Here is a 27,928-nt window from a genome sequence, read left to right as displayed (position 1 = left end):
ACGATTCTGGAACGTGTCTTTTTAGAACTCTACGATGTGCCGCTCCTCTGTTATTCCACCTACAAATTTGTGAATAAATTACCAGTTGTGGGTGTGTCCCTATACAGTCTGACAAAGTCCAATCAGTGCTCACAGTCTTAGACAAGGGGAATGATAACACCCAGCTGTTAATTTATTCATAAACTTCTAGGAGGAATTCCAGAGGAACGGCGCAACACACCGGGCATGTGGCGGACATCTTGAAATGCTCGCTAACCTAGGAGATTGCCAAGGAAATAGGCAGAATTATCGGAAGGTTTTTTTTTATATAAAGAGCACAGATGTGACTATACCCACAAGGCCAGGATTAGTCACATAATTCTAGGCACTGACTTAAGATAGCTATGATGCTAGGAGCCCGGCCCCCTGAACTGTGGTCGGTCCTGGAAATACGCCTAACATATGGTCCGTATTTAATGGACTAAACACGGCCACGTGGATCCGACCTCAATGGTACATGGGAGCTGGAAGCAGATTTTGCATTGGGGCCCAGGAGCTTCATGTTACGTCTTTGCACTGACTTGTAATAGCATAGAAGTATAATCGTATTGCTTGTAGGGGAGAATACAACCATAACATGGTGCCATAGGGACTCCGCGTGCCTCCATACAAGCTCCGCACACATGGCTCTGCCTCAGGTTTAGAACAAGGGCAGTCTGCCTGGAGAGATGATAGATAGATAGATAGATAGATAGATAGATAGATAGATAGATAGATAGATAGATAGATAGATAGATAGATAGATAGATAGATAGATAGATAGATAGATAGATAGATAGATATGAGATAGATAGATAGATAGATAGATAGATAGATAGATAGATAGATAGATAGATAGATAGATAGATAGATAGATAGATAGATAGATATGAGATAGATAGATAGATAGATAGATAGATAGATAGATAGATAGATAGATAGATAGATAGATAGATAGATAGATAGATATGAGATAGATAGATAGATAGATAGATAGATAGATAGATAGATAGATAGATAGATAGATAGATAGATAGATAGATATGAGATAGATAGATAGATAGATAGATAGATAGATAGATAGATAGATAGATAGATAGATAGATAGATAGATAGATAGATAGATAGATAGATAGATAGATAGATAGATAGATAGATAAGATAGATAGATAGATAAGATAGATAGATAGATAGATAGATAGATAGATAGATAGATAGATAGATAGATAGATAGATAGATAGATAGATAGATAGATAGATAGTTATGAGATAGATAGATAGATAGATAGATAGATAGATAGATAGATAGATAGATAGATAGATAGATAGATAGATAGATAGATAGATAGATAGATAGATAGATAGATAGATAGATAGATATGAGATAGATAGATAGATAGATAGATAGATATGAGATAGATAGATAGATAGATAGATAGATAGATAGATAGATAGATAGATAGATAGATAGATAGATAGATAGATAGATAATAAATAGTTATCTATGTTCAGTCTTTATCTTCTAGTGAAATTCCACGCTATTTATCAGTTCAGTGCTGTAGTATTGGAATTTTTGGACTATTGGAATTTTAGAGAACACATAGCAGCAGCTAGAGCCGTGTTTTAGCTGATGTTCTCATTTAATAATAGATATATTGCTTCACACTATGAACCTTATGAGAGAACATTACTACAAAGTGATGACTGTATATAGGGCGGGGCTATGATAACCTCTCCTTCATTTTCAAACCCTCCCGAGTCGTTCTCTTCTGTCAATCTCCTAAAATTTCTTTGCAGCTGCTATATCCATTGCTCGGGAAGCTGAATGAAGGTAATCACAAGACTTAAACACAAGGACATCATGAAGAAAAGCTGTTCATATGGTCAACATGGGGTCAAAACTAGCTGGAGATATTGAAGATACAAGTAAAAGTGTCTCCTTACCATAATCCACCCCGGAATGGCAAACCAATTTCACTCGCGCAATGGAGTCTAGTTTTAGCTTGTGGGCATTTTTAAGGTTGCATCGTTCTGTAAGAGAAATGTTTAGATTGTATTTAGTATTACTTTCATCTTTATTTTTACTGAGCAGTCCTTCAAAGTCAAGTCATTCATTTGATGCGCTTTAGTTCTGCTCCATGTGATACATCTATGGTCTGTGGCACCAACTTAACTGCACTGTCTATTGGAGTCTGAAATCCATTTCCTGTCCGGTCAGACATTCCGATTCCTGTTCTGACCCAACCCCATTTTATACCCTGCAGCTCGGCTTGTTCTGTTTGGCTGCTGTATAATAGCACAAGCTCACCATAAACTCTACAGGGAGTCAGTACATCGAGAGATAACTTCCTTTAAAGAAAGGACAGAATCATTATAAGCTACAAGCAACTAAACACCAAGTGAGACTCCGGTGTCATTTTATATGTGACAGCAGTGAGATATGCACCCCCCCCCGTGCCCCCCTGAGATTCCACGTGCTTCACAAGATTGGGGAACACTGGTCTAGAATGGGAGGCCGGGGTTAATGAATGGTAAAACTTTTGTTCTAGGGTCACCGACATCATAGAGATACTGTTCAGAAATGTCAAAAAGATAAAGTAATGGGCCAAATGCATAAGAAAACATATGATCTGGTACCTAGAATTTTTTAAGTGCTAAGGTTCTAGGACCAACAATGCTGAAGGTTAATGGTATGGCACCATAAAGGTATTTCTGTTCTAGACCAACCAATGTAAGAATACCAGTGCTCTGTGACCACCAATTTTAGGGAAATATGTTTTAGACCATGAACACCAGAGGACTAATGTTATTAGAATAAAAACCTAAGAGTGTTAGGGTTCGAGGTCATCAATGCCTAAAGGCTCCGGGACCAACAACATTAGTGCTAGTGTTCTGGAGCCACCAATATCACAGTGCTAATGATTAGGGGCCACAAACATCACAGTGCTAATATTCTGGGACCAAAGACAATGGACACCTAATATTCTCAGATAGTTAACCATAGAAGACTGCTGTTTAGGGACTACCAATGTCAAGCTACAACGGTTTTAGGATTAAAACTGTTGGTATTGGGCCACCATTGAGTTTTGAGATAAATCCCTTGGGAAGAGTGCATTGGCTAGATCTGTAGATGGGGTTCACATGGAGCAACAGTGTGGTGTTTTTTTCACAGCTGTAAAATAACTTAATGGTTGAACTGCCAACACAAATGTCAGAGCATAGCCTAAGGAGTAGTCCGGTAAGTCATTCATAGCTTAAAGAGTCATCCAGTAACTCATCCACAGCCTAAGCAGTTCTCCAAAAAGTCACCCAAAGTCTAAGAAGTACTCCAGTAACTAATCTACATCCTAAGAAGTCATGCAGTAAGTCATCCACAGCCTAAGGAGTCATCCATTAAGTCATCTATGGCCTAAGGAGTCATCCATTAAGACATCTATGGCCTAAGGAGTCATCCATTAAGTCATCCACAGTCTAATGAGTGGTCCAGTAAGTTATCCACAGCCAGAAGAGTCGTCCAGTCAGTCATCCACAGGCTAAGGAGTGGTCCAGTAAGTCATCCGCAGCCGAAGGAGTCATCCAGGTAGCCATCCACAGCCTAAGTAGTCATTCATTAAGTCATCCATGGCCTCAGGAGTCATCCAGGTAGTCATCCACAGCCTAAGGAGTCATCCAGTTAGTCATCCACAGTCTAAGGAGTGGTCCAGTAAGTCATCCACAGCCTAGGGAGTCTTCCAGGTAGTCATCCACAGCCTAAGGAGTCATTCATTAAGTCATCCATGGCCTAAGGAGTCATCTATTAAGTCATCCACAGTCTGAAGAGTCATCCAGTAAGTCATCCACAGCCTAAGGAGTCATTCATTAAGTCATCCATGGCCCAAGGAGTGGTCCAGTAAGTTATCTAAAACCTGGAGAGTCATCCAGTAAATCATCCGCAGCGTAAAGGAGTCATCCAGTAAGTCATCCACAGCCTAAGGAGTCATTCAGTAAGTCATCTACAGCCTAAGGAGTCATCCATTAAGTCATTCACAGCCTAAGGAGACCAGTAAGTCATCCACAGCCTAAGGAGTCATCCAGTAAGTTATTCACAACCTAAGAAGTCCTCCATGAAGTCATCCACAACCTAAGAAGTCCTCCATTAAATGCTCCGTACAATGTTAATCCAGAATTCTAATTAGTACCTGAAATACAGTGACATTCGGCATCTTTGCAGATCTTCCTGAGTTCTCCATCTGCTTTAGTCGGATGATAAAACTTGGTACAGCGGTTTTCTAGAGGGTGAGAAATGCTTTATTGGATTACCAGAATCCATGAGTTATTGTCAGATATGATGATCTTTGAGGTCAGGTTATGAGTGGTAATGTTAGGGGTTAGGTCATTGTTGGCTTTAATATTAAGTACATGTATGGCTGCTAAGAAGTTACCTAAAGCATAATATTCATAGACGGTGACTGTTGCTGGTTGTAAGATCCCGACTTCAAAATTCTGATGTATCATAAACTTCAGACATTCGGTCTCTGACCTGGATACCTAAAAATGGGATTAGATCAGAATACATTACATAGTACAGCAAAAAAAAAAGATGTAATATGTTACTCAATCTTTACCGTCAGGAGAGAGGAGACTCTACAGAAAAACTCAAAATGTATCCACTACTTCCAATGTGTGGTATAGGAGGCCTAGCACCTGTATGTCTTTACTCATATTCCCTTGAATTTGTTTTCTCCCAACATGACCAATGATCGTGGTGACCTCCCTTTACTTGCTAACTGGTGGAGAGGAAGAGGCCTCTGTAGGTTTAGACTGTCCATTGGTTTTGTTGCAGCGCATAAGAACATTTTTAGCAGCACATTAGAGTATTTGGGGCACAGTAGGAGAATATTTGGAACAGTCAATGAAAAGCTCTGGAGAGGTTCATGAAATTAATTGGAGTAGTACATGAGGAGAAATGGAACAGTCAATGAGAAGACTTCCAGAAGAGCATGAGAAGATTTGGAGCAGTACATGAGAAGACTTTCAGAAGAGCATGAGAAGATTTGGAGCAGTACATGAGAAGACTTTCAGAAGAGCATGAGAAGATTTGGAGCAGTACATGAGAAGACTTCCAGAAGAGCATGAGAAGAGTTGGAACAGTTAATAAGAAGATTTGGAGCAGTCAATGAGAAGACTTAGAGGAGAGCAATGGAAGATTTGGAGAAGTCAATGAGAAGACTTAGAGAAGTGCATGATATTTGGAGCAGTGATTGGGGGAAATTTATTAAGCCTGACGTTTCCTACAATTGTGGCGCAACGAACCCGGCCATGCGCCATCAATTCTCCCTTTCCATCGGCCATCAGATAATAAAGATGCATACTCCCGTTACCACTCCTCTTCCCCCCTTCATGTCCCCTCAGCATACGGTGGCTCATACAAGGTCCTGACACCGAGCGGCGTCAGAGCCTTATATGCAACACCACACTCAACGTCATTAGTACTGTGTCGCATACCACGACCTGACATTGCACGGCGTCATTACGTTGTATGACCCGCGGCTTGCTGAGGAAGCTGGAGGGGAGAAGGGGAGCAGTGATGTGAGCATATTTTTGTAAAACATTTTTGTTTTCCAGCGGAGGCAGGGTGGGTAGTTTGAAGGGGTACAGCACAGACCTCTACCTTACTATGCCCTATAGCATGAAATCTATGCCAGCTAAGAGCCGGCATAGATTTCCGCTATAATTTACGCCAGATTTCTAGCGTAAATTATAATACATTTTTAGGCCGCTGTGGTCTCGTCCACTTTTAAGAAGCCACACACCCTTTTCACAGAAGTGGCGAGGGCAGTGTGGAACTGCCAAAAGTCACAATTTGCACCGCCATTTGCGCCAGTTTTCCGGTATAAAAAGGTTGATAAATTCCCCCCAATGTGTCAAATTTTGGAAGCAGATTCGGAGACCAGTGTCTGAAACAATCTGGACAATAGGGGATTGTAGCAAGAGTAGTGAAGTAATATTCCAAGTTTGGTACACAGATATGTGGCAACAGTTTATAGTGTGAGGCAGCTATGAACTAGACTAGAGGAAGGAAGCTCAATAGTCAGGCACGAAGGAAGTACAATGTCCAAGCTTATACAGGTAGCCAAAAGGGTGAGACTAATTAGTTAATCAAGGCAAGAAATTTCAAGAGGCAAAAATCAAGAGAACCAAGAAAATAGACTCAGGATTGGAGCTGTCCAGCAGCACCAGTAGCTCAATGAGAAGAGTTACTGCCGGGAAAACAGGAGTCTCTGGGTTTGATTCCTGACACAATAAGAATATTTTGAGCAGACAATAAGAGTATTGGGAGTAGTCCATGAGTATATTTGGAGAAATTAATGAGACTCAGCGAAGCATATGAGGGCAACAAATAATGTAGCATAGATGTGAAGATGCATAATAGGTTCAGTATTGCTACAAAATAAATAAATTAGAATGTCCTAGAGCAGACCCCGGACAAGACAAAATGAGATAAAGACTGGCAGATCTTTAGAAGAAGATGAATGAGTGCACATTAACCTTTCCCACTTTCGGGAGTGTAACTAGGCGCACATCTAACATGGATGCTTGGTGCCAGCCAGGTGCCAACAAGCCACTTTGCTTTGACCAAGGCAGTGAATGAAACCTTTACCCTGAGTCAAGGAAAACCTAGCTACGGCATTGTAAGTTTTGAGTAATTTCTTACCTTGTCCAAGTATAAAATTAAGGAGCCTCGTTCAGAACGTTCTGTGTCCATCTCATACTTAGAAATGTATTTGTCCACGTGATTTGTGAGCTAGAATAAAGGTTTTGACACAGAGTCAGTCAGTGGTACTCGGTATCTATCATTTAATAACGTTATAAATTTTATTTTTACATCCAGAGTGTAATGTTGATCTGGTATCAATTTTTGACCTCATATCTTGATATGGCCCTTGCCATAAAGACATTTTCCTGAGATTAAATTAGTTTTCCTACAATAAATGCTCCCATTTAAAAACTAATTTCAGGTTGAGAATTTCCCATTTAGAGCATTGAGAAAATTTTAACCAGTTGTTAAAGATCTGGTAAAATGGTGGAATTTACTTTCCTTGCTTGCAGCCATGATGTCATCATTGATGCACAGGCCCTCACTCTGTTCACTTGATGGGTACCTCAACTTTTACGTATCCTCTGCCATATCATTGTGACGCTGCCTAATATAACAATAATGGCGTCTGTCAGATGGTGAAAACATTCGTTTCCACCAAGGGCTCTTAGCACCATTCCTCTTTGGCTATCTCTGATATTTCAGAAAGTTCCAGCTATGGTGACAGGAACTTGATTGAGTAAAATGGAGCAGTAGTGTACTTTCTAACCCTGGAAATGAGCCTTCATGAGCTGAAGGTACATGTTAAAATAGCTATGTTCCTTCTCAAGATGAGTGGTGCCCCTCCATGAGCTGAAGGTACATGTTAGAATATCTATGTTCCTACTCAAGGTGAGTGGTGCCCCTCCATGAGCTGAAGGTACATGTTAGAATATCTATGTTCCTCCTCAAGATGAGTGGTGCCCCTCCATGAGCTGAAGGTACATGTTAGAATATCTATGTTCCTACTCAAGATGAGTGGTGCCCCTCCATGAGCTGAAGGTACATGTTAGAATATCTATGTTCCTCCTCAAGATGAGTGGTGCCCTTCCATGAGCTGAAGGTACATGTTAGAATATCTATGTTCCTACTCAAGGTGAGTGGTGCCCCTCCATGAGCTGAAGGTACATGTTAGAATATCTATGTTCCTACTCAAGATGAGTGGTGCCCCTCCATGAGCTGAAGGTACATGTTAGAATATCTATGTTCCTCCTCAAGATGAGTGGTGCCCCTCCATGAGCTGAAGGTACATGTTAGAATAACTATGTTCCTACTCAAGATGAGTGGTGCCCCTCCATGAGCTGAAGGTACATGTTAGAATATCTATGTTCCTACTCAAGATGTGTGGTTCTCCTCCATGAGCTGAAGGTACATGTTAGAATATCTATGTTCCTCCTCAAGATGAGTGGTGCCCCTCCATGAGCTGAAGGTACATGTTAGAATATCTATGCTCCCACTCAAGTCGAGTGGTGCCCCTCCTTGAGCTGAAGGTACATGTTTCCACATGTAACATGGTCAAACCTTGGGCAGTCCCTTTTCATAACAAGGTCCCCCTCTGTTCCTAGTCGATCATGGGAAAATCTCACTGCTTGATACCGCCTTGAAATCAGCTACAGTATTACGGCTAGGTAGACCACCCAGTATCTGCTCAGTATTCATGCAAAAAGTGAAGCATCGCCGAGAAAATCAATTGTTGAATTAATGGACTAAAATTGCCCTCCAGAGCAACGGCCACCTTTTGCCACTGCTGTATCTACTGGAGGGGGTCCTGAAACCCGCTTCGATTATTATCCAAGGCCTCAATATTGCATATGAAAATAGTTAAAATAGTGGACAATCCTTTTGAGGCACACATAGACATTAGATGACTATAGTCTAAACTAGCTGAGGATTGTGTTACAGTCTTCATGTCAAGGAGTGCCATCAAAAACCCCATTATATAACATCAGATAAAAAGCCCGAATCAATATGGGGTTATGGTTGAACTTATTACATTTGTCTTCAACAAACCCTATTCAGATCATTTATGTCAGCTGTGAAGCCTGTGAGAAGAGTCAAGTCCACGATGGTCATTGTAGAGTCACTGGCCCCAAGGTATCTGTAATAGAAGCACATCCATAGATTCACTTGGATCACAGTCTAAATGACAACACTTTCCGTGAGTGATAGAAATGAATGTGTTTCCCCTAAAACTCCCATATTCTTACTTCATACAGATGTTTATGAACATGGATTTTAGGACACCAACTGGCTTTTTATCTGAAAATGTAAAATGAAGATAAACATTTAAAAAAATCTATTTAAATCCAAAAAATTGAACATAATTATATAGCAATCATAAAATATTGTATGGAACATTTTTATTTGATTTTACAGCAGCAAATAATATTTCAGAAGAGGCGTGTATAGGTTTTGTGGGACCGTTCCACTTACTGGATGGGACACAGGCTTTCTCTATATGTGAAAAAAGCCTAACTTTTTGGACTGGCCAAAACAAATTTTTGGGGAACTATGGTGGCAAGAGACATCCAAGAACATTGAAGCGGCATTGATATCCAGAGGTGTAATTTTAAGGCCCAGGGGCCCCAAAACCTATAATAGGGCCCCCACCTACCATGTGATATTTATAATTCTAGTATCTTCTAATGTGGCAGTCGAGACTTTGGGCCCCCTCACCCATCAGGTGTGACTGGTACATCTGCTCCCCTATAGGTCCACCCCTGTTGACATAATTGGCCATGGAATATCTACTGTGTCCCACTCAATAGTTAAATGTTTCCTCAAGATATCTCAACCATCTAACGGGTCACAGTAATTCCATGATATGTAAAAGTGTTTCAGCCCAAAAGTGAATCTTGCTTTGAATAGTATCTCAAATAACAGAATTTTTAAGTAATTGTTCACCTTTTGGTGCATCCTCAAGGCTGACCGAGAATTCAAAATTCTTGCATGGGACGGTACCTTCAGCTAATGGTGCATAGTAGACGGACATCACCTGGAATGAGAGAAGTGGTGCTGCTACTACTCGCTTTATGGAGTTTATAGAGAACATGATGTGTGAAAAAGTATTTGCCCCTTCCTCATTTCTTAATTGTGTGACAAAGGCAACCTGAGTAATCACAAAATAGAGTTTTTACAGATCATCTAATTTCTTGCACGAAAAAACCTCAAAAGGCTGTCCAGAGCCACACTGATTCTCAGGATCTAGTGGATCTTCTCCAGAATACACGTTCTATCCAACATCATCTAGGCCTGTATAAAAAAAACAAATTTCCCCTCGCTAAAATTAATACCTGGATGTGTCAACTTTTGCAGCTAAAAACTTCAACCAGTCACCTTCAATAAAAGGAGATCAGTCTTACACATCACTCATCATGGAGGAATTTTGTCCCATCCTTCTCCACATTGGTGGACTTTCGAGCATGAACTGCCCATTTAAGGTCCTGCCACAGCATTTGAATTCAACTAGATATTTTGAACCTCTATGATGTGAACTTGCACTGTGGATCGTTGCCTTGCTGCATAACCCATTTGCACTTGAGCTTCAGGTCATGGACTAATGATCGGACATCTCCTTCAGGACTTTTTTTTTTTAGAAAGCAGTGAAGAACCCAAATGAACATCTAAGGAACCGCAGACCTCACTTGGTCAGATTCCGTCCACGTTCAGGATTAAACCTTTAGAAAGAGACTGGATAAAAATGGTATCCAACAAAGAGTTGCAAGACGAAAACCACTGCTAACCAAGAGGAACATAAAGACTTGTCTCACATTGGCCAAAAACCCCATGATAACCCCCAAGCCTTTTGTGATAATGTTCTGTGGACTGATGAGTCGGAAGTCAAACTTTTTGGAAGACATGGGTCTTGTTACAAATGGCATCAGCATTACTCGATAAGATAGTACCAGCTCTAGAACATGATGGTGGTAGTGTGATGGTGTGGGTATTCTCTGCTGCTTCAGGGCCTGGAAAATTTGCCATAATCGACAAAAGCATGAATTCTACTCTCTACCAAAAAATCCTGAAGGAGAATGTCCGGTCACCGGGCTGTAACCAGCTTCAGCTTTGATTACCAGCTGGGTTGGGATCGAATGCACAAGAGCAAGCCCAGTTCTGTATGGCACAAAAAAAAAAACAGTTTCAGAGTGGCCCATTCAGAGTTCTGACTTGAACCACATTGAGAAGCTGTGGCTGGACCTTAAATGGTCAGTTCCTGCTCGAAAGTCTCCAATGGGGCTGAGCAAAGCAATTCTGCAAAGAAGAGAAGAGGTGTCCAAGGTTCCTTCATAGCAATGTCAAAAACTGATCTCCAGTTATTGGAAGCATTAGGTGGCACAATTAGGTATTATGTTTAGATGGGCCATAACTTTGACTTTCTAAAACATCTAAATGTGACAAATATGCAAAAGTGGAAATGGCGGAAAATCACAATGGCGGAAAATACTTTTTCACGGCCCTGTAGCTCTAGATCAAAATTTTCTCACCATATTATGTAGAGGTAAAACATAAAATGGACTAACCTAGTTTTCAAGTTTAATAAAATCTTATTTTGCATTGATTACATGGAGAGAAGGTAGCAGTAGACAAGCCATATTCTTACTTACCGTTAAGGTGCCCGTTCCCTTTCCTTTGGCTGTGACCAAAATCTTGTCTTTCATTACAGTCTGAATGCGAGATAAATAAACACATATATGACCGTCAGGCCCACAGACAACAAAAATGTTCACCTGAGTCGAATAACACTGGTGCCGTGCAGAAGGAGCTTCAGCTTTGGTGATGGTCCCAGAGGTCACACCACCACCGATCATAAATCTGATGGCATATCCTATACCCTCACTTCTCTAAGGGGTGTTCTGAGACTTTAATATTGATGGCCTATCCTTAGAGTTCGTCATCAATATTTGACCGTTGAGGAACTGAGCTGCAATACCAGAAACAGCCACAACTGTATGCATGACGCTGTGTCTGTGTAAGCAATAAAGGGGACGCAACTCTCACTAAATCGCAATGGACCCTTCACTCTGCTGATTGGCAAGGGTCCTCAGAAGTCGTACCCCCGCAGATCAAATAATGATGTAATTTCCTAAAAATAGGCCAACGATATTTAAGTTATGGAAAACCGACCTAATGATGGGAATACCCCTTTAAGGTTTCTACTAGGGTGACACTTCTCAATATTTAGTACTAATATCCTAGATGGAAGAGTTGTATGTTGAAGTCAGTCACACCCACCTTCTCACTGCGCTGGAGCATTGCATTATTTGTGTTGATCTTCCATGTAAAACCTTCCTTTCTCCCAGGAAGGGTAAGAGTCACATCCATGTCCACTTCATTCATTTCAGGTGCATGTATTTGGTACTCAGACATAGCCTGGAACACCATGATGGTAGCCTGGGACAATGGAGGACAAGGAAGAAGAAACACTGGCGATTTTCAAAATATACAGGTTCTCAAATTTCAGAATTAATGTGGTGGGGTGGGGTGACCTACCTGAGTGGAACCATAGCCGCCTCCATAGAATCTCTGCTCGGTCAGCCATCGGGCCACTGGCTCTGCCAAAGTGTAATCGTTGAGCTTGAGGAGAGCAAGCAAGGCGTAGGAGGTTGCTTCAATCATGTAGAGATCGGAGGAGTAATCATCCCAGTGGGTGTTACCTAAGAATGGGTGAAGTTATATAGCTAATCTAGAGATGTCATATACACCGTCTGGAGTAAACTGATGTGTATTCATTTAAAAAAATTCCTGCCCCTCCATCTGGTGAATAAGAAGGAGAGATAACTTCCTCTATCTGCTACAACATCCTTAGGAAGCATGTGATCATGTGAGGCAGTGAGGCAGTTCTGGTGTGCAACGGAGGATGTGCGCTGTTCTTCAAAGGAGACTATCCCATATGGTTGTAGTTCATGGTTACAAAACCAGGTCAATATTCAATAAAATATAAGCCAAGCAAAAGTGGAGACACCGTTTATGCGACCATGTTATTTGGATACGAGCTAACCATTGCTAATCTAAACCACTTGACTATCTGATGATCACAAACTGTTGCCACCAGGGCTGAGCTAAGGGAGAGAACAAGGGGACAAATGTCCTGGGGCCTCCACCAATGATTCTTCCAATTCACCCCATCCCCTATAATTTTTTTGGGTCATTATATATATGGATAGTGTATACACTGCTCACCTTTGGGACTCCTATCTCTCTGGAAAAGTGAGGTCCCTCATGTTTTTTCAACATTCCTATCCAGTTAAGAAAAGATGGCCTCATTCTTTGAAGTCTACGGAAGTTACTGGCTCGGATGTCTCCATAATTCAGTTAGACTACATTAGAGAAAGCCACACATATACGCTGTCCCCTCTTATATGTTGCGGTGATAGTGGGTCATTTGGGGTCCGGGTTCCAGAGATGGAATGGAGGCCCTCATCAACCTGGTCTGGCTGCAACCCGCATAACATTCGAGCCTTTGGAAGTGTGTTCTACTCCGGTTCATGCTTCTAACCAACATAAAGGTCATCACCAGGGGCGTAGCTAAAGGCTCATGGGCCAGAATTCAGCTTGGGCCCCCCTACCCCTCCCCAGCACCACCATCATCATCAGACCCCTGCGCGCTCCTATGCCCAGACGCCTTGCCCAACAGCCCCCATAGTATAATGCCCCCACACAGTTAATGCTCCCATAGCTGCCCCCACACAGTATAATGCCCCCCTATAACAGCCCCATACAGTATAATGCTCCCCATATCAGCCCCCCATACAGTATAATGCCCCCCCCCCCCCGCAATATCAGCCCCCCCATACAGTATAATGCCCCCATATGTGCATAATTACTTACCTATCCCCGTTCCCACGTCGAGTGGAGGATCCTTCACCTCCTCCGGTGTGTACTATGAGTGACTCGGCGCAGGAAGGCGCGATGATGTCGCTACATCCCGCCTGCCTGCGTCGAGCCGCTCAGGGCACAGGGAATGCTGGATCATGGAGATGTCAGCTCCTTGCTCCAGCATTGATTGGAACCGGGACCTCGGTGAGTGACTCACGAACCCCCAGGGGGACGCGACCCACAGTGTAGGGATGTCCCGATACCAAAATTTGGACTTCGATACCGATACTTCGTTTACTTTGCCAACAGTAATAATAAAAAAAAAAGTTCTTTCGTTTTCTAATGTGAGGCACGAGGTGCGATGATGAATTCTGAATGTCTCACATTAATAGTAATTAACCCCATCATGTTTCTCAGTCATAATGGGTTAATGTGTAAGGTACATGATGGGGTTAATTACTATTAATGTGAGGCACATGGAGGTTAAATTCATCATCGCACCTCGCGTCTCACAATTAGGCCCCATGCACACGACCGTAGATAACCTCCGTTTTTGCGGACCGCAATTGCGGTCTGCAAAAATGGACCCATTCACTTTCATTGAGCGCGGACACATTTCCGTAGCGCTACGGATGGGTGACCGTGCCGTAGAAATGTTCCGAAAATTATGGAACATGTCCGTCCATTTGCATTTTGCGGGCCGTGCTCCCATACTTTGTATGGGAGCATGGCCCGAAAATGCGGGTGGCAGTCGGCGGCCGGCCGTGCCCGCAATCGCAGGCCGTGATTGCGGCCACGGTCGTGTGAATGGGGCCTAAGTGATAGAAAGCAATTTTTTTTTTTTTTTTACAGAGTACACATAAATGATGCAAAAAAATAGTTGTGCAGGTTATTACGGCCGCGCCAATACCGATTATGTGTATGTTTTATGTATTGAGACTTATTTTAATGTTTATTGTAAAAAAAGTGAATGTGTATTTTTTTAATTTAACATTACTTTGTTTTTACTTTATTTTTAAACTTCAATGTACTGGCCTATAGCTATATGCCAGTATATTAGCCTGTTTTTGTATAGTACACAGGCAGTTGTTAGGACATACCTCAGTATGCCCTAACAACAGGAAATATGGTAGGACAGCCCTGGGGTCCGTCAATAGACCCTGGGCTGTCTGCCCATATATGGTATGTCCCTCAATCGCGTCACAGGAATTCCCCGTGACGCGATCCAGGGGCATCCCCCTTCTCATTTTCCCCTGAATGCTGCAATCAGCTTTGATCGCAGCATTCAGGAGAATAGCGGCAGAGATGAGAGGTTTCTCTGATCTCCGCCTTTATAGAGCGGGGCTGCGGCTGTGTGATACAGTCATTGCCCCGCTCCTGACAACAAGTGCATGCGCGGTCAGCATGAGGTGATGCGGCCGGCGCTGCACTAATGAGCGGCGGTTCAGGCACTGAAGACAGAACATGGAGGTGTTTTGTAGCGCACCCGCCATGTTCTGTCTTCAGTACCGCAGATCATTAGTGCAGTGCCGGCCGCATCGAATCATCCTGACGGCGCGCACATGTCAGGACTCAGGAGCGGGGCAGTGACTGTATTACACAGCCGCAGCCCCGCTCTCATAGTCATGTGTACTATACTGTATTGTGCAGTTTGCGGTGGAGGAGGGGGGGGGGGCTGTGATTTAACGCCCCCCCCCTCTCAACCGCAAATAACACAATACATTACAAGTCATCACAACACAATACATTACATTACAATACATAACATTACAATACACTGCAGCTTACCTGGAGTCCTCCGCACCGACTCTTCTGCTCCGGCTGGAAGCCGTGTCACGTGACAACACGGTCATATGGTACACTAAGTGTACCATGTGACCGCAGCCAGGAAGTGCCGGCTTCACGGCACAGAAGATTGTTAGGAAACATGCTGTATGGCAACGGGGGCCCGTGGGCCCCCCAGGCTTAGGGGCCCGGTCGCAACTGCGACCGCTGCGACCCCTATAGCTACGCCACTGGTCATCACTAACTAAGAAGGATCAAAATGAAGAACATTCGAAACGATTCCCGGAAAATGAATCCATAAGTCAGTCCAAAAGGAATTAAAATTCTCCGTTAAGTCAGGTGTCTTGAAAGTTGAGCGATAGCCAGGAAAAAGGCAACCTTCCTCCTCAAGGAACTCCTGAGACTATGACTTTGGAAGAACAACAGAGAAAACAAAGTTGTTTGGTCTTTTTAGTTGAAAATCGTACAATGCTTGACCACATGAACCTCAGATCAGCTATTATATATGAAGGATGATGGTGACTTCAGGTCTTTGCAGCTACATGTCCTAGTTGCCGTCATAAAATCGACACCCTATAGATTAAAATGACCGGTGCACACTTAATTTCTTCTAGTACCTTTAAACCCCCTATTGGGCCATTCATGAGAAGTGGAAACGTCTGAGATGATGACCACCCAAAATTGCAGTGAAAAATTGGCTTCTAGACTGCGGGCTTAGACAAGCGGGCCAATAAAAATAGGATATGAGGGAACTGAAAATCCATCATAGAAATATCTGGTCTAGATCATGGGTGGTCTTCTCAAAGAGTTGGTCTACTTGAGATGGCCCTCTACATTCCAATAAGGTAACATCCAGGAATGGTCCTGTAGAAGGATAATGTAATATAGGAGCCCATATAATACTTACCAGTTGAGCTTCTCATAAGTTCAAAGTTATTGGGGAGTTTGTCCACCAGGGACAGTGCGTAGGACGTAATGCAGATAGTATACGGTTTCTTCAAAGTCTTTATTCGAGTTTCCAAGTAGTCAGAACTTTTATTCAGACCAGATTCCAGATTCTGAAAATGATGGAGGGTAGAAATCAGAATGGAATATATTCTCACTGGACAACCATGGTTCTTATCTCCTACCTGGAACGGAGATGACTTCCATCATAGTTACATAGTTAGTACGGCTGAAAAAAGACACATGTCCATCAAGTTCAACCAAGGGACGGGAAAAGGGAAGGTAAAAATTTCTACACATAGGAGCTAATATTTTTTTGTTCTAGGAAATTATCTAACCCTTTTTTAAAGCCATCTACTGTCCCTGCTGTGACGGCTCCTGCGGTAGGCTATTCCATAGATTCACAGTTCTCACAGTAAAGAAGGCTTGTCGCCTCTGCAGGTTGAACCATTTTTTCTCCAGACGGAGGGAGTGCCCACTTGTTTTTTGAGGGGGATTTACATTGAACAGGATTTCACCATATTTTTTGTATGTGCCATTGGGGATTCCACTCCTAGAGGGAGCACCAGTGGAGCTATCTACTTGGGGTGTGTGTGGCATTATCTGCGGAGGGCACTGTGGCAGCATCTACGGAGGGCACTGTGGCAGCATCTGCGGAGGGCACTGTGGCAGCATCTATGGAGGGCACTGCGGCAGCATCTACAGAGGGCACTGTGGCAGCATCTGCGGAGGGCACTGTGGCAGCATCTATGGAGGGCACTGTGGCAGCATCTATGGAGGGCACTGTGGCAGCATCTACGGAGGGCACTGTGGCAGCATCTATGGAGGGCACTGTGGCAGCATCTACAGAGGGTACTATGGTATTATCTACAGAGGGCACTGGCATTATCTACAGAGGGCACTGGCATTATCTACAGAGGGCACTGTGGCATTATCTACAGAGGGCACTGTGGCACTATCTAAAAAGGGGCTGCCAATCTTGACATGTGTGTCTGCCAAACGCTGCCAACTGATCCTCCGGACTGCATTTAGCGACACTTAAACTGGAAAGCTGGATTGTTGAAATAAGCACGTGGAGAATTCTCTCAAATTTTAAACCTAGCGCTATTATTATAGTAATGTATTATTATTATTATAGTAATGTAGTGTTTCTAGTAGTTCAAATAACTAATTGATTAACAATAATTTTGTATTGTATCAAACTTGAAAGTAATGCGGCCCATCAACTTCCCATTTTTCCTATATGTGGCCCACTTACCCGGCCGAGTTTGAGACCCCTGCTCTATATCATTAATAAATAAGTTGAATAATAGTGGTCCCAGCACTGAACCCTGGGGTACACCACTTATTACCGGGGACCATTCAGAGAAGGAATCATTGACCACAACTCTCTGGATACGGTCCTTGAGCCAATTCTCAATCCAATTACAAACTATATTTTCTAAACCTATAGTCCTTAATTTACCCATTAGGCGTCTATGGGGGACAGTGTCAAATGCCTTTGCAAAGTCCAAAAACACTAAATCCACAGCGGCCCCTCTGTCTAGGCTTCTGCTCACCTCTTCATAAAAACAAATCAGGTTAGTTTTACCACCAAGAGGATTAGGGTATGTTCACACGGCCTATATTCAGACATAATTCGGGCGTTTTACGCTCCATTACGTCTGCCAACATCTGCCCATTGATTTCAATGGGTTTTACGATGTTCTGTTCAGACGAGGTGTAATTTTACGCGTCGCTGTCAAAAGACGGCGCGTAAAAATACGCCCGCGTTAAAGAAGTGCATGTCACTTCTTGGGACGTAATTGGAGCCGTTTTTCATTGACTCCATTGAAAAACAGCTCCAATTACGTCTGTAATGGACGCCGCGAAAAACGCCTGCACTTGCAAAAACGTCTGAAATTCAGGAGCTGTTTTAGCTTGAAAACAGCTCCGGAATTTCAGACGTATTTTGCGTTGGCGTGTGAACATACCCTTAGTCTTTCCTCCAGTGGTTTCATTGTACCTCTATATGTAGCCATATTTTAGAGCATAAACATAAGAGGTTGGTTAAGGTTCCGTTCTTACCTGATATTAGAACATCGACAGACCCCATTAAAGTCAATGGGGTCTGTCTGGATCCATAGGTATGGGATTGATCCGATTTAAATGGGAAGTCATGATGCCAATGTGTACAGAGCCCACCTTTGGAAATGGTTGTGCTTGTTCACGCTAAGCAGATAGTCATATGACCTAATAGCCTTGCTCTGACTGGCAACACAACTTTGTCCTCAAATACTCTGTGCTGCTGAAGTACCCAACTGCCTTCATTTTCCTCTTCACATTATGACACTTCCCCGTCCCATATGTGTTATTTCTAATATAATTTCATAGGTGGACAAGCCACAGTCTTCTACAGGATGAACACAACTATCTCCTAAAATACTCTGTGATGCTGTGACCTTTCCTGTGATCTCCTTTATTACATCCTTTACCCCTTTGAATCTTTGTAGACAAGTAAAAATAAATATATTAAGAAGCTGGTACTCTGGTCAAATTCACTGTTAACTTACCTTCAAAATACAGAATAGACAAGATGAAGTATTATTATATAATAAGATATTATAAAAGATACTCTTAAAGGAGAACCCCAATTTATATAAAAAAAAAAAAGCAAATTAATGACTTATTTATATGTGAATTACTGATGCATTAATGGAGCAAGCCACCTGTGTCAGATTCCCCCTCGCCCTCTGTCATTGCAGAGTTGTCATAGGGATGCTGGGACTGAAAAGGTAAGGTAGACAAAAATGTAGGAATTGCTGAAAGAAACCAAATAGAGTCCAGTTTTTGTTTACCTAGCACAAATTGACTTCATCTGATTGGTTGCTTTGAAATGATCTGATAGGTTGCTATAAAGCTCATTGTCCAATGCTGAACCAGGAGGTGTTGTCATGGGGTAATCGAAATACAAAGAAGCTCTTCTTACAGGAAGAAGGTATTATCCTAGATCACCAGATCCTTATATACAAGTAACGCAGAAGGAAACGTATAACTTACCGGGACTTTGTCTTTACAGACACTCTTGGCCTCCACCAGAGCAATCAAGACAAATGCGGTCAGACTGGCATCAGGTTCAGAGTTTCCAGATCCTCCCTACAGAGAAAGAACAGGTAACATATGTTTTTTCTATATTCAACTTGTACCGGGCACAGAGAAGTGCTAGTTGATTTTTACATAGGACTGCGTTATTTTAAAGTGCACCTACCATTACTATTTTTTTTTTTTTTAAGGAACCCACAGCATATATTATTTGGAGCATTTTCCTTATGTACTTGATAAGGCTGCGCTGCTCCGTTCCTTTATTACAGAGCATTGCTCTCCTGTTCCAAGCACAAACTAGAAAAGTCTCACTTCCTATTGCCACCACTAGAGGTTGATCTGTTTATAGATGTCTATGGCTCCTATTTACCTGTAATGGAGCTGCCACCTAGTGCTGACAAAAGTCAGATATTTTTTTTTTTGTGTGTACTAAAGCAAGTGTCAAATCAAGTATTAAAGGAATATACTGTAAAGCATTTATTATGCCGGTTTCTTAGAAAAAAATATGTAGTGTATAGATAAACTAAGAAATATCAGGATATGGTACCCACAGTGTCATATAGGTTGACAGGTAAACACTCATCCTAACTCAGATGGTTATCATGATGAAGAATGCAGCTCTAAAGAGTTTAATAACAAATTCAGCTCTGCTACATCTGTATAGGAATTTCTTTAAAGATGCCTTACAAAGACTACTCCATAGCATATCTCTCCTAGTAATGCAAGGACACATCCCCACTCCTGCATGCTGCATAGATTTGCTGTTCCGGAGTCTGGGAAAGTTGGGTGTCAACTCCTGTGGGTGGTATAATGTCGGCCATATTACCCAGATTCAAGAATGGCAGATTTTTTTTTTATAAACTAGTTGATAATAGAGGATGACTCATGGACTTATTTACTGGGGAAGAGGGTAACAGCCATGGGCTAATACCCAACGTACCACCATCTCTCCATGTATGACAGCAGCATCCTCCTTGAATGCGCCATTTGGTAGCTGTTTCTCTGTAAGGAGCCAGTTGACGCCACCACATAGAACATCTTTATCTATGTGAACCAACTTGAAGGCCAAGGAGAAGATCTTCACCACGTATGCAGTGAGCCTGCCGTAAAAAAAATAAAGATGGAGGAACACAGAAGGTAAACAGTTAATTATAGTTGACTTAAAGGGACTCTCCATCAACATTTATTTTTGGAAATAATAACACAGGCTGAGATGAGGTATAGCATAGTATACTGTTACCGTTTCTCTGCAGCCAACATAATGCCAATCCAGATTTGACATGACCACCTATGTCATTAGAGATAGACTGGTTGCTATGGATATATGTCCATAGCAACCAGTCTGTTTCAGATAACTCAGGTCCTCAAGTCGTGGTCGAATTGACACTATGATAAGGAACCTTGGCAGTACTTAGCCCAGGCAGTACTCTTTATCCTTTATGGTCATAGTAATCAGAAAATAGCAGAGAACATCTTTAAGTGGTGGACTATGTCTATCTCACCAGGTGCTCCCAGGTCGGTTGGTAAAGGCGGAATAAGAGTTTTCAGGTTTCCGGTACACCAGCTGCTGTACATATCCTGGAATACATATGTTACATACATGTAGTTGTGGTAAAACCATCATTAATCTTATTGTCCCCCATAGGTTCCTCGCTCACCTTGGTTAATGTTTTTAATGGCTTCCTCTCGACGTTCCACTCCAATTTTTTCCCACTGGTTGGTGACGTCCAAATAATGGGTGGCAATCACGGTTGGGGTCATGCTCATCATGTTCTGCTCTCCACAACCAGATGGCACGGTGATCAGATGTTTCAGGTTGGCACCATCGATGGAATTGTCCAGCGTTTCTCCAAGAAGACCACCTGATATAAGTGAGTTAGAGGGTCAGAAGGTATGGTCAACACTGATTCTGAGTTTTTCTGAAGAAGACCAATCTATTCATACGTAAAGTTTTCAAGATCCAATACCCTAAAGGGGTCTACAAGACCAATTTTCAATCGACCCATTGATGAGGCATGAGAACGACCTCCACCTGAAGCTGTCAGGGAAGAGCATTGACCTCACTAGTCCACAGCCAAAACTACCAGATAGCCCTAGTTATAACCTCAACAGTAGGGGAAAATCGAGGGACCTTGGACTGGAACTACTATCGTAATACACTTTGTCTCATGAGTAATACCTTAGGACTAGACATTGGCTTTATGTCTTGATAAAAAAGTATTCCTCCCCGACCCTCCCTTATCCCACCAATGATGTGATGTCTGAACTTCTTACCTTTGACACTGACATAGGTCTGCGCCTCGGTGTTGGGTACAATATCATTTGGTGGAACAGTGTCAACAATGAATTCCTGGATTCCAGGAACTGTAAGATATGGAAGAGGTGGAAATAATTGAAAGTAGTGGTATTAAAAGACATAATAAAGAAAGGATGAAGTAATGAGGAGTAAAAGAAGAGACCACGATTAGAGACCAAGAATGAAAAGTTGAGGACAACCAAAGTAAAGTTGTAGAGATAAAAGGATTGATGTGATCTGGAATTCCAGATAATCTCACCATCCCCTAAGCGTAGTGGATCCAGGATAACACTTTGGATATTTTTAAGTATCTTCATTCCTTCTGGCTGTGACCAAATAAAATAATATTAATGAAATTTGCACATAGAGCAGTGGCCCTTGAGGTCTCATCTCAGGAATCAGTATTATAGCAGTTTTATTCTTGTACATAGGGGGCAGTATTATAGTAGTTATATTCTTGTATATCGGGGGCAGTATTATAGTAGTTATATTCTTGTATATAGGGGGCAGTATTATAGTAGTTATATTCTTGTATATCGGGGGCAGTATTATAGTAGTTATATTCTTGTATATAGGGGGCAGTATTATAGTAGTTATATTCTTGTATATCGGGGGCAGTATTATAGTAGTTATATTCTTGTATATAGGGGGCAGTATTATAGTAGTTATATTCTTGTATATAGGGGGCAGTATTATAGTAGTTATATTCTTGTATATAGGAGTAGTATTATAGTAGTTATATTCTTGTATATAGGGGCAGTATTATAGTAGTTATATTCTTGTATATAGGGGGCAGTATTATAGTAGTTATATTCTTGTATATAGGGGGCAGTATTATAGTAGTTATATTCTTGTATATCGGGGGCAGTATTATAGTAGTTATATTCTTGTATATAGGGGGCAGTATTATAGTAGTTATATTCTTGTATATCGGGGGCAGTATTATAGTAGTTATATTCTTGTATATAGGGGGCAGTATTATAGTAGTTATATTCTTGTATATAGGGGGTAGTATTATAGTAGTTATATTCTTGTATATAGGAGTAGTATTATAGTAGTTATATTCTTGTATAGAGGAATCCGTATTATAGTAGTTATATTCTTGTATATAGGGGCAGTATTATAGTAGTTATATTCTTGTATATAGGGGGCAGTATTATAGTAGTTATATTCTTGTATATAGGGGGCAGTATTGTAGTAGTTATATTCTTGTATATAGGGGGCCGTATTATAGTAGTTATATTCTTGTATATAGGAGCAGTATTATAGTAGTTATATTCTTGTATATAGGAGGCAGTATTATAGTAGTTATATTCTTGTATATAGGGGGCAGTATTATAGTAGTTATACTCTTGTATATAGGGGGCAGTATTATAGTAGTTATATTCTTGTATATAGGAGCAGTATTATAGTAGTTATATTCTTGTATATAGGAGGCAGTGCTATAGTAGTTATATTCTTGTACATAGGGACAGTATTATAGTAGTTATATTCCCGTACATAGGGGCAGTATTATAGTAGTTTTATTCTTGCATATAGGAGCAGTATTATAGTAGTTATATTCTTTTATATAGGAGCAGTATTATAGTAGTTATATGCTTGTATATAGGGGGCAGTATTATAGTAGTTGTATTCTTGTATATAGTGACAGTATTATAGTAGTTATATTCTTGTATATAGGAGCAGTATTATAGTAGTTATATTCTTGCATATAGGAGGCAGTGTTATAGTAGTTATATTCTTGTACATAGGGACAGTATTATAGTAGTTATATTGTTGTACATAGGAGCAGTATTATAGTAGTTATATTGTATATAGGAGCAGTATTATAGTAGTTATATTCTTGTATATAGGAGCAGTATTATAGTAGTTATATTCTTGTATATAGGGGCAGTATTATAGTAGTTATATTCTTGTACATAGGGACAGTATTATAGTAGTTATATTCTTGTACATAGGAGGCAGTATTATAGTAGTTATATTCTTGTACATAGGGGCAGTATTATAGCAGTTATATTCTTGTATATAAGGGGTAGTATTATAGTAGTTATATTCTTGTATATAGGAGCAGTATTATAGTAGTTATATTCTTGTATATAGGGGCAGTATTATAGCAGTTATGTTCTTGTATATAGGGGGTAGTATTATAGTAGTTATATTCTTGTATATAGGAGCAGTATTATAGTAGTTATATTCTTGTATATAGGAGGCAGTATTATAGTAGTTATATTCTTGTATATAGGGGCTGTACTATAGTAGTTATATTCTTGTATATAGGGGCAGTATTATAGTAGTTATATTCTTGTATATAGGGGCAGTATTATAGTAGTTATATTCTTGTATATAGGGGCAGTATTATAATAGTTATATTCTTGTATATAGGGAGCAGTATTATAGTAGTTATATTCTTGTATATAGGGGCAGTATTATAATAGTTATATTCTTGTATATAGGGAGCAGTATTATAGTAGTTATAATTCTTGTATATAGGGGCAGTATTATAGTAGTTATATTCTTGTATATAGGGGACAGTATTATAGTAGTTATATTCTTGTATATAGGGAGCAGTATTATAGTAGTTATATTCTTGTATATAGGGAGCAGTATTATAGTAGTTATATTCTTGTATATAGGGAGCAGTATTATAGTAGTTATATTCTTGTATATAGGGGCAGTATTATAATAGTTATATTCTTGTATATAGGGGCAGTATTATAGTAGTTATATTCTTGTCCATAGGAGAGGATAGACGTGTGCTTGTGAGCTCCCTGTTAGGACTATGCATGGCTTCTGACCCAGGTGGAGGGGAGGGGTCCTGGGCTGATGATCCTGGGAAAGCCCAGAGTCTGGAGTTTGACCTGCAGCATGGAGATGGTGGAGGTGAAGATCTGGAAATGGTGGCTGGTGAGTCAACTGAATCTCATGATGTTGGTGAATTGTGCAAAAAAATGACAAAGAAAAATATCTTTAAAATGGAAATGCAAGTTCGCAAATTGAGAACTGAAATTAACCAAGAGACTGATCCAAAGGCAAAGCTGATGAAATGTGAGTGTCTTGATGTTTGTACACGTGAGCTGGTGATATTGAAGGAGAGATTGCAGAAAGACTCATGCACAGTGCCCAAAATAAAGAACCGGGCAATGGAGAATAAAAGGGAGACTAGAGCCCAAACTGTGAAGAGAAAAAATATCATTGCAAAAAAAGACACTGACTATAAGACTGTGTATAATATTGTGGAGCAGGGAAACCCTGGAAGATATGAGTGTGCAGTGGCTGGAGGATCACATCTCTCATCATGTGTGGGGTCTGTGCAATCAGTGAACAAAAATGCTGCTAAAGCTGCAGAGAAATGTGTGCCAGCTGACGAGGGGTTAACTGCAGTAGACTCTATGTGCAGTACTGATGAAGTAAATGCGAGTGGCACTCCTGGGAGTGAGCAAGAAAGTGCCTCATGTCCTGACATTATAAGTGAGACCTCGCTCACCGCGGTGATTGACAGTCTGATATCTGATGAACCAGCGGCTCAGGCTGAGGCGGACATTGCAGACCCTGTGCTGGAGGTTCAGCCGTCCGCAGTGTCAGTGAATGGAGTGCAGGTTACACAGCGATCAGGAGCAGACACAGGAGGATCTGCAGTACAATCAGCTGAGGAGAGGTCCAGTCCTGACCCACCTGCTGACAGACCTCAGTACAGGAGACTGTTCTCCAGCGTCACAAGACCGACTAACCCCCCACCTCAGAGGAGGAACGCGGTCAGAATCAGGTACTCAGGACCAGAGGAAAACCTCCCCTCCAGACTCTACATTGGGAAAGTTTTGTTGAAGGAGTTTATGAAGTTTAAAGCTTCTGAGGTGTTCGCTCTGATCCACGTTCCCTCCAGCAGGAATTATGACATCAGTTTCAAGCTGCAATATAGTCTAGATTTATTCTGGAGTATTTATAATGATACAAAGGAGCACGCGATGTGGGAGCATCTACATGTCATCCAGCTGACTAAACCCCAGGTAGTCACTGCCACCGTCCTGTTCCAGTCTGAGGTGGTGGCTCTGGCAGATTTGCAGCACTGGTTGAGCAGATATTGTGAGGTGAAGAGGCTGCCAACAAAGATCTATGATGAGGAGGAGATCTGGAATGGAGGATATTCTGTCAAGATCCAGCTGGTTCAGGAGAATGGAGTGACCAGACATCTGCCGCACTCCTTCTACCTGGGCTCGGAGAGAGGCATATGTTACTACCCTGGTCAACCGCGACTGTGCCATAGATGTGGGGGCAGACACCTGGCATTCAACTGTTCCCGTATTAAGTGCTCACTATGTGGTCAGTTTGGGCATGTGAAGGATGATTGTACAGGACCTGTCATCTGTAACCTGTGCTTAGGACCTGGACATACATTCCGGGAGTGTCCGCATGCAGAGCATAATAAGGAGGAGACCTTTAAAGGAGCCATGGAGGAAGACCAGGAGGATGTCTCCATATGTGTAGATACAACCCCAGAACCTGGAAGTCCCAGCGAGGATGTGAGCCAAAGTACCAGAGACCCTGCTCCAGAGACGAATGTCCCATCTATGGATGCTGCACAAGTGTCACCAGCCACTGAAAATAGAGGTCATGCTAAAAGCAAAATATCCAGTCACTCTGTCACCAAACATCTGCCCGACACCAGTAAGGAACCAGCTGATCCAGCCGCAGCGACCAGTAAAAAACCAGCTGGGCCAGCCGAAGCGACCAGTAAAAAACCAGCTGATCCAGCCACAGCGACCAGTATCGATGAGGAGGGATTTCAGACGGTTAAAAGGAGAAGTAAAACAGATGATTCTTCTAGGAAAAAAATCACTGCTGCAAAGAAATCACCGGAGTCTCCAGTGCTGGCGATAACTGGGGGACGTTACTGTGCGCTGGGGGAAGATGACCAGGAAGAAGAAGCAGAGATGGAGCAAGTCTCCTCACACAACCCAGATGACGAACCTCAGGATGAAGACGCTGACCCCCCAATGTCCACCAAAAGATGGGGTGTTACAGGACATAGCAGTGGAAGAAGGAAAAAAAGTAGGAAAGACATGTAACCAAGATGAGGCTGAAAATCACCTCCATCAATGTGAACAGTCCGAAGAATAGGAGCAGGCGGCAGGCGATATTCCAGCGTCTGTCTGACGACAAAACCAATGACATCTTTATACAAGAGACTTATGTACAGAGTAATGTCCCTGCTGTGTCCCTGCAGTCACCACATCTAGTGGGACAGTGAAGCTCTTTGCTGCTGTATGGAGACTTCTACCCCGAACTCCGTTCATATCATAGAGGTTCACTATACGTCATAAATGTGGTGACCGTGTACCCTCTGTGGTGTGCGCGATGCAGCCCGGTCATCAATAAAGAAGAACTCTCCTGTAATACTGTCTAGAATAATATCATGAAAAATAGTTGAAACAATCTATACTGGAGCAATATTCATATATTATGGTTTGTTTAATTATTGTGATGTTATTAAGAGACAAATGTTTATTTTCTTTATCTGTTATGAGTGTATTGCAAAGGTATTGTAATAATTTGTTGCAAGTTTTCAAATAAAAAAGATAATTATAGCAGTTATATTCTTGTACATAGGGAGCAGTATTATAGTAGTTATATTCTTGTATATAGGAGCAGTATTATAGTAGTTATATTCTTGTATATAGGGGCAGTATTATAGCAGTTATATTCTTGTACATAGGGAGCAGTATTATAGTAGTTATATTCTTGTACATAGGGGCAGTATTATAGTAGTTATACTTTTGTACATAGGAACAGTATTATAGTAGTTATATTCTTGTACATAGGAGCAGTATTATAATTTAGTTAGTTCTTGCTAAGCAGGGGATAACAATGAGCAGAGGAGATTCTCACAGGGTAAAATGATTATGACATTTTTGCTTCATCTTACGTTATGATTTTCTAAACGTGAAGCAGTATTTAGAAAAGCCTATTTACATTTTTGGTCTGGAATGTTACTTCTGATTTGGTTATAATTGTGATTAACTTTGCTTGTGGTGTGTTATGGATACATGTGTTGGTGGAAAGGTCATTTGCATTTGTCTTTGTGACTTACCACAACTTTTAGCTGTTTTACCACTCCATCGGTCAGGTAATAGTCCTTGACAGATGCTTTCACTTCTATCTGAATGTCCCCAATCTCTAGAGGAACAATAACAAACGGGAGAACCAGGGAGGCCATGGGTGCCAATCTAACCACTTGGCGGAAGCTGGCTTCTGGTGTCGCTGAGCTGCATATCTTCTCGTTGTATATCAGGTCTACTCGTACCTAGAAGGAGTATGATTTTATTAGTGACAAATATTTTTTCTTACATCCCTTAAAGGGGTTTTCCCATAATCAT

At 41.5% G+C, this 27,928-nt stretch overlaps 1 protein-coding gene across 1 annotated transcript in view; it reads right to left on the bottom strand.

Moving 5' to 3' along the window:
* The window catches only part of LOC142750236 (A.superbus venom factor 1-like), an 88,673-nt gene that overhangs the window by 3,383 nt on the left and 57,362 nt on the right, over positions 1-27,928 (bottom strand). Inside the window, exons 21-38 of the mRNA XM_075859178.1 lie at positions 27,643-27,855; positions 21,817-21,883; positions 21,536-21,625; positions 20,920-21,123; positions 20,764-20,839; positions 20,202-20,361; positions 19,220-19,315; positions 16,143-16,293; positions 12,125-12,288; positions 11,867-12,025; positions 11,239-11,298; positions 9,539-9,629; positions 8,842-8,893; positions 8,645-8,732; positions 6,713-6,802; positions 4,440-4,545; positions 4,197-4,286; positions 1,963-2,049 (exon numbers count right to left, since the gene is read on the bottom strand). Of these exons, the coding sequence (XP_075715293.1) occupies positions 1,963-2,049; positions 4,197-4,286; positions 4,440-4,545; positions 6,713-6,802; positions 8,645-8,732; positions 8,842-8,893; positions 9,539-9,629; positions 11,239-11,298; positions 11,867-12,025; positions 12,125-12,288; positions 16,143-16,293; positions 19,220-19,315; positions 20,202-20,361; positions 20,764-20,839; positions 20,920-21,123; positions 21,536-21,625; positions 21,817-21,883; positions 27,643-27,855 (2,044 nt within the window). The remainder of the gene's footprint in view (positions 1-1,962; positions 2,050-4,196; positions 4,287-4,439; positions 4,546-6,712; positions 6,803-8,644; positions 8,733-8,841; positions 8,894-9,538; positions 9,630-11,238; positions 11,299-11,866; positions 12,026-12,124; positions 12,289-16,142; positions 16,294-19,219; positions 19,316-20,201; positions 20,362-20,763; positions 20,840-20,919; positions 21,124-21,535; positions 21,626-21,816; positions 21,884-27,642; positions 27,856-27,928) is intronic.

Source organism: Rhinoderma darwinii, chromosome 3 (assembly GCF_050947455.1).
Source record: "Rhinoderma darwinii isolate aRhiDar2 chromosome 3, aRhiDar2.hap1, whole genome shotgun sequence".
Taxonomy (NCBI): Eukaryota; Metazoa; Chordata; class Amphibia; order Anura; family Rhinodermatidae; genus Rhinoderma; species Rhinoderma darwinii.
The sequence above is the reverse complement of the archived record's forward strand: the minus strand, read 5'-3'. Positions and strand labels throughout refer to the sequence as shown.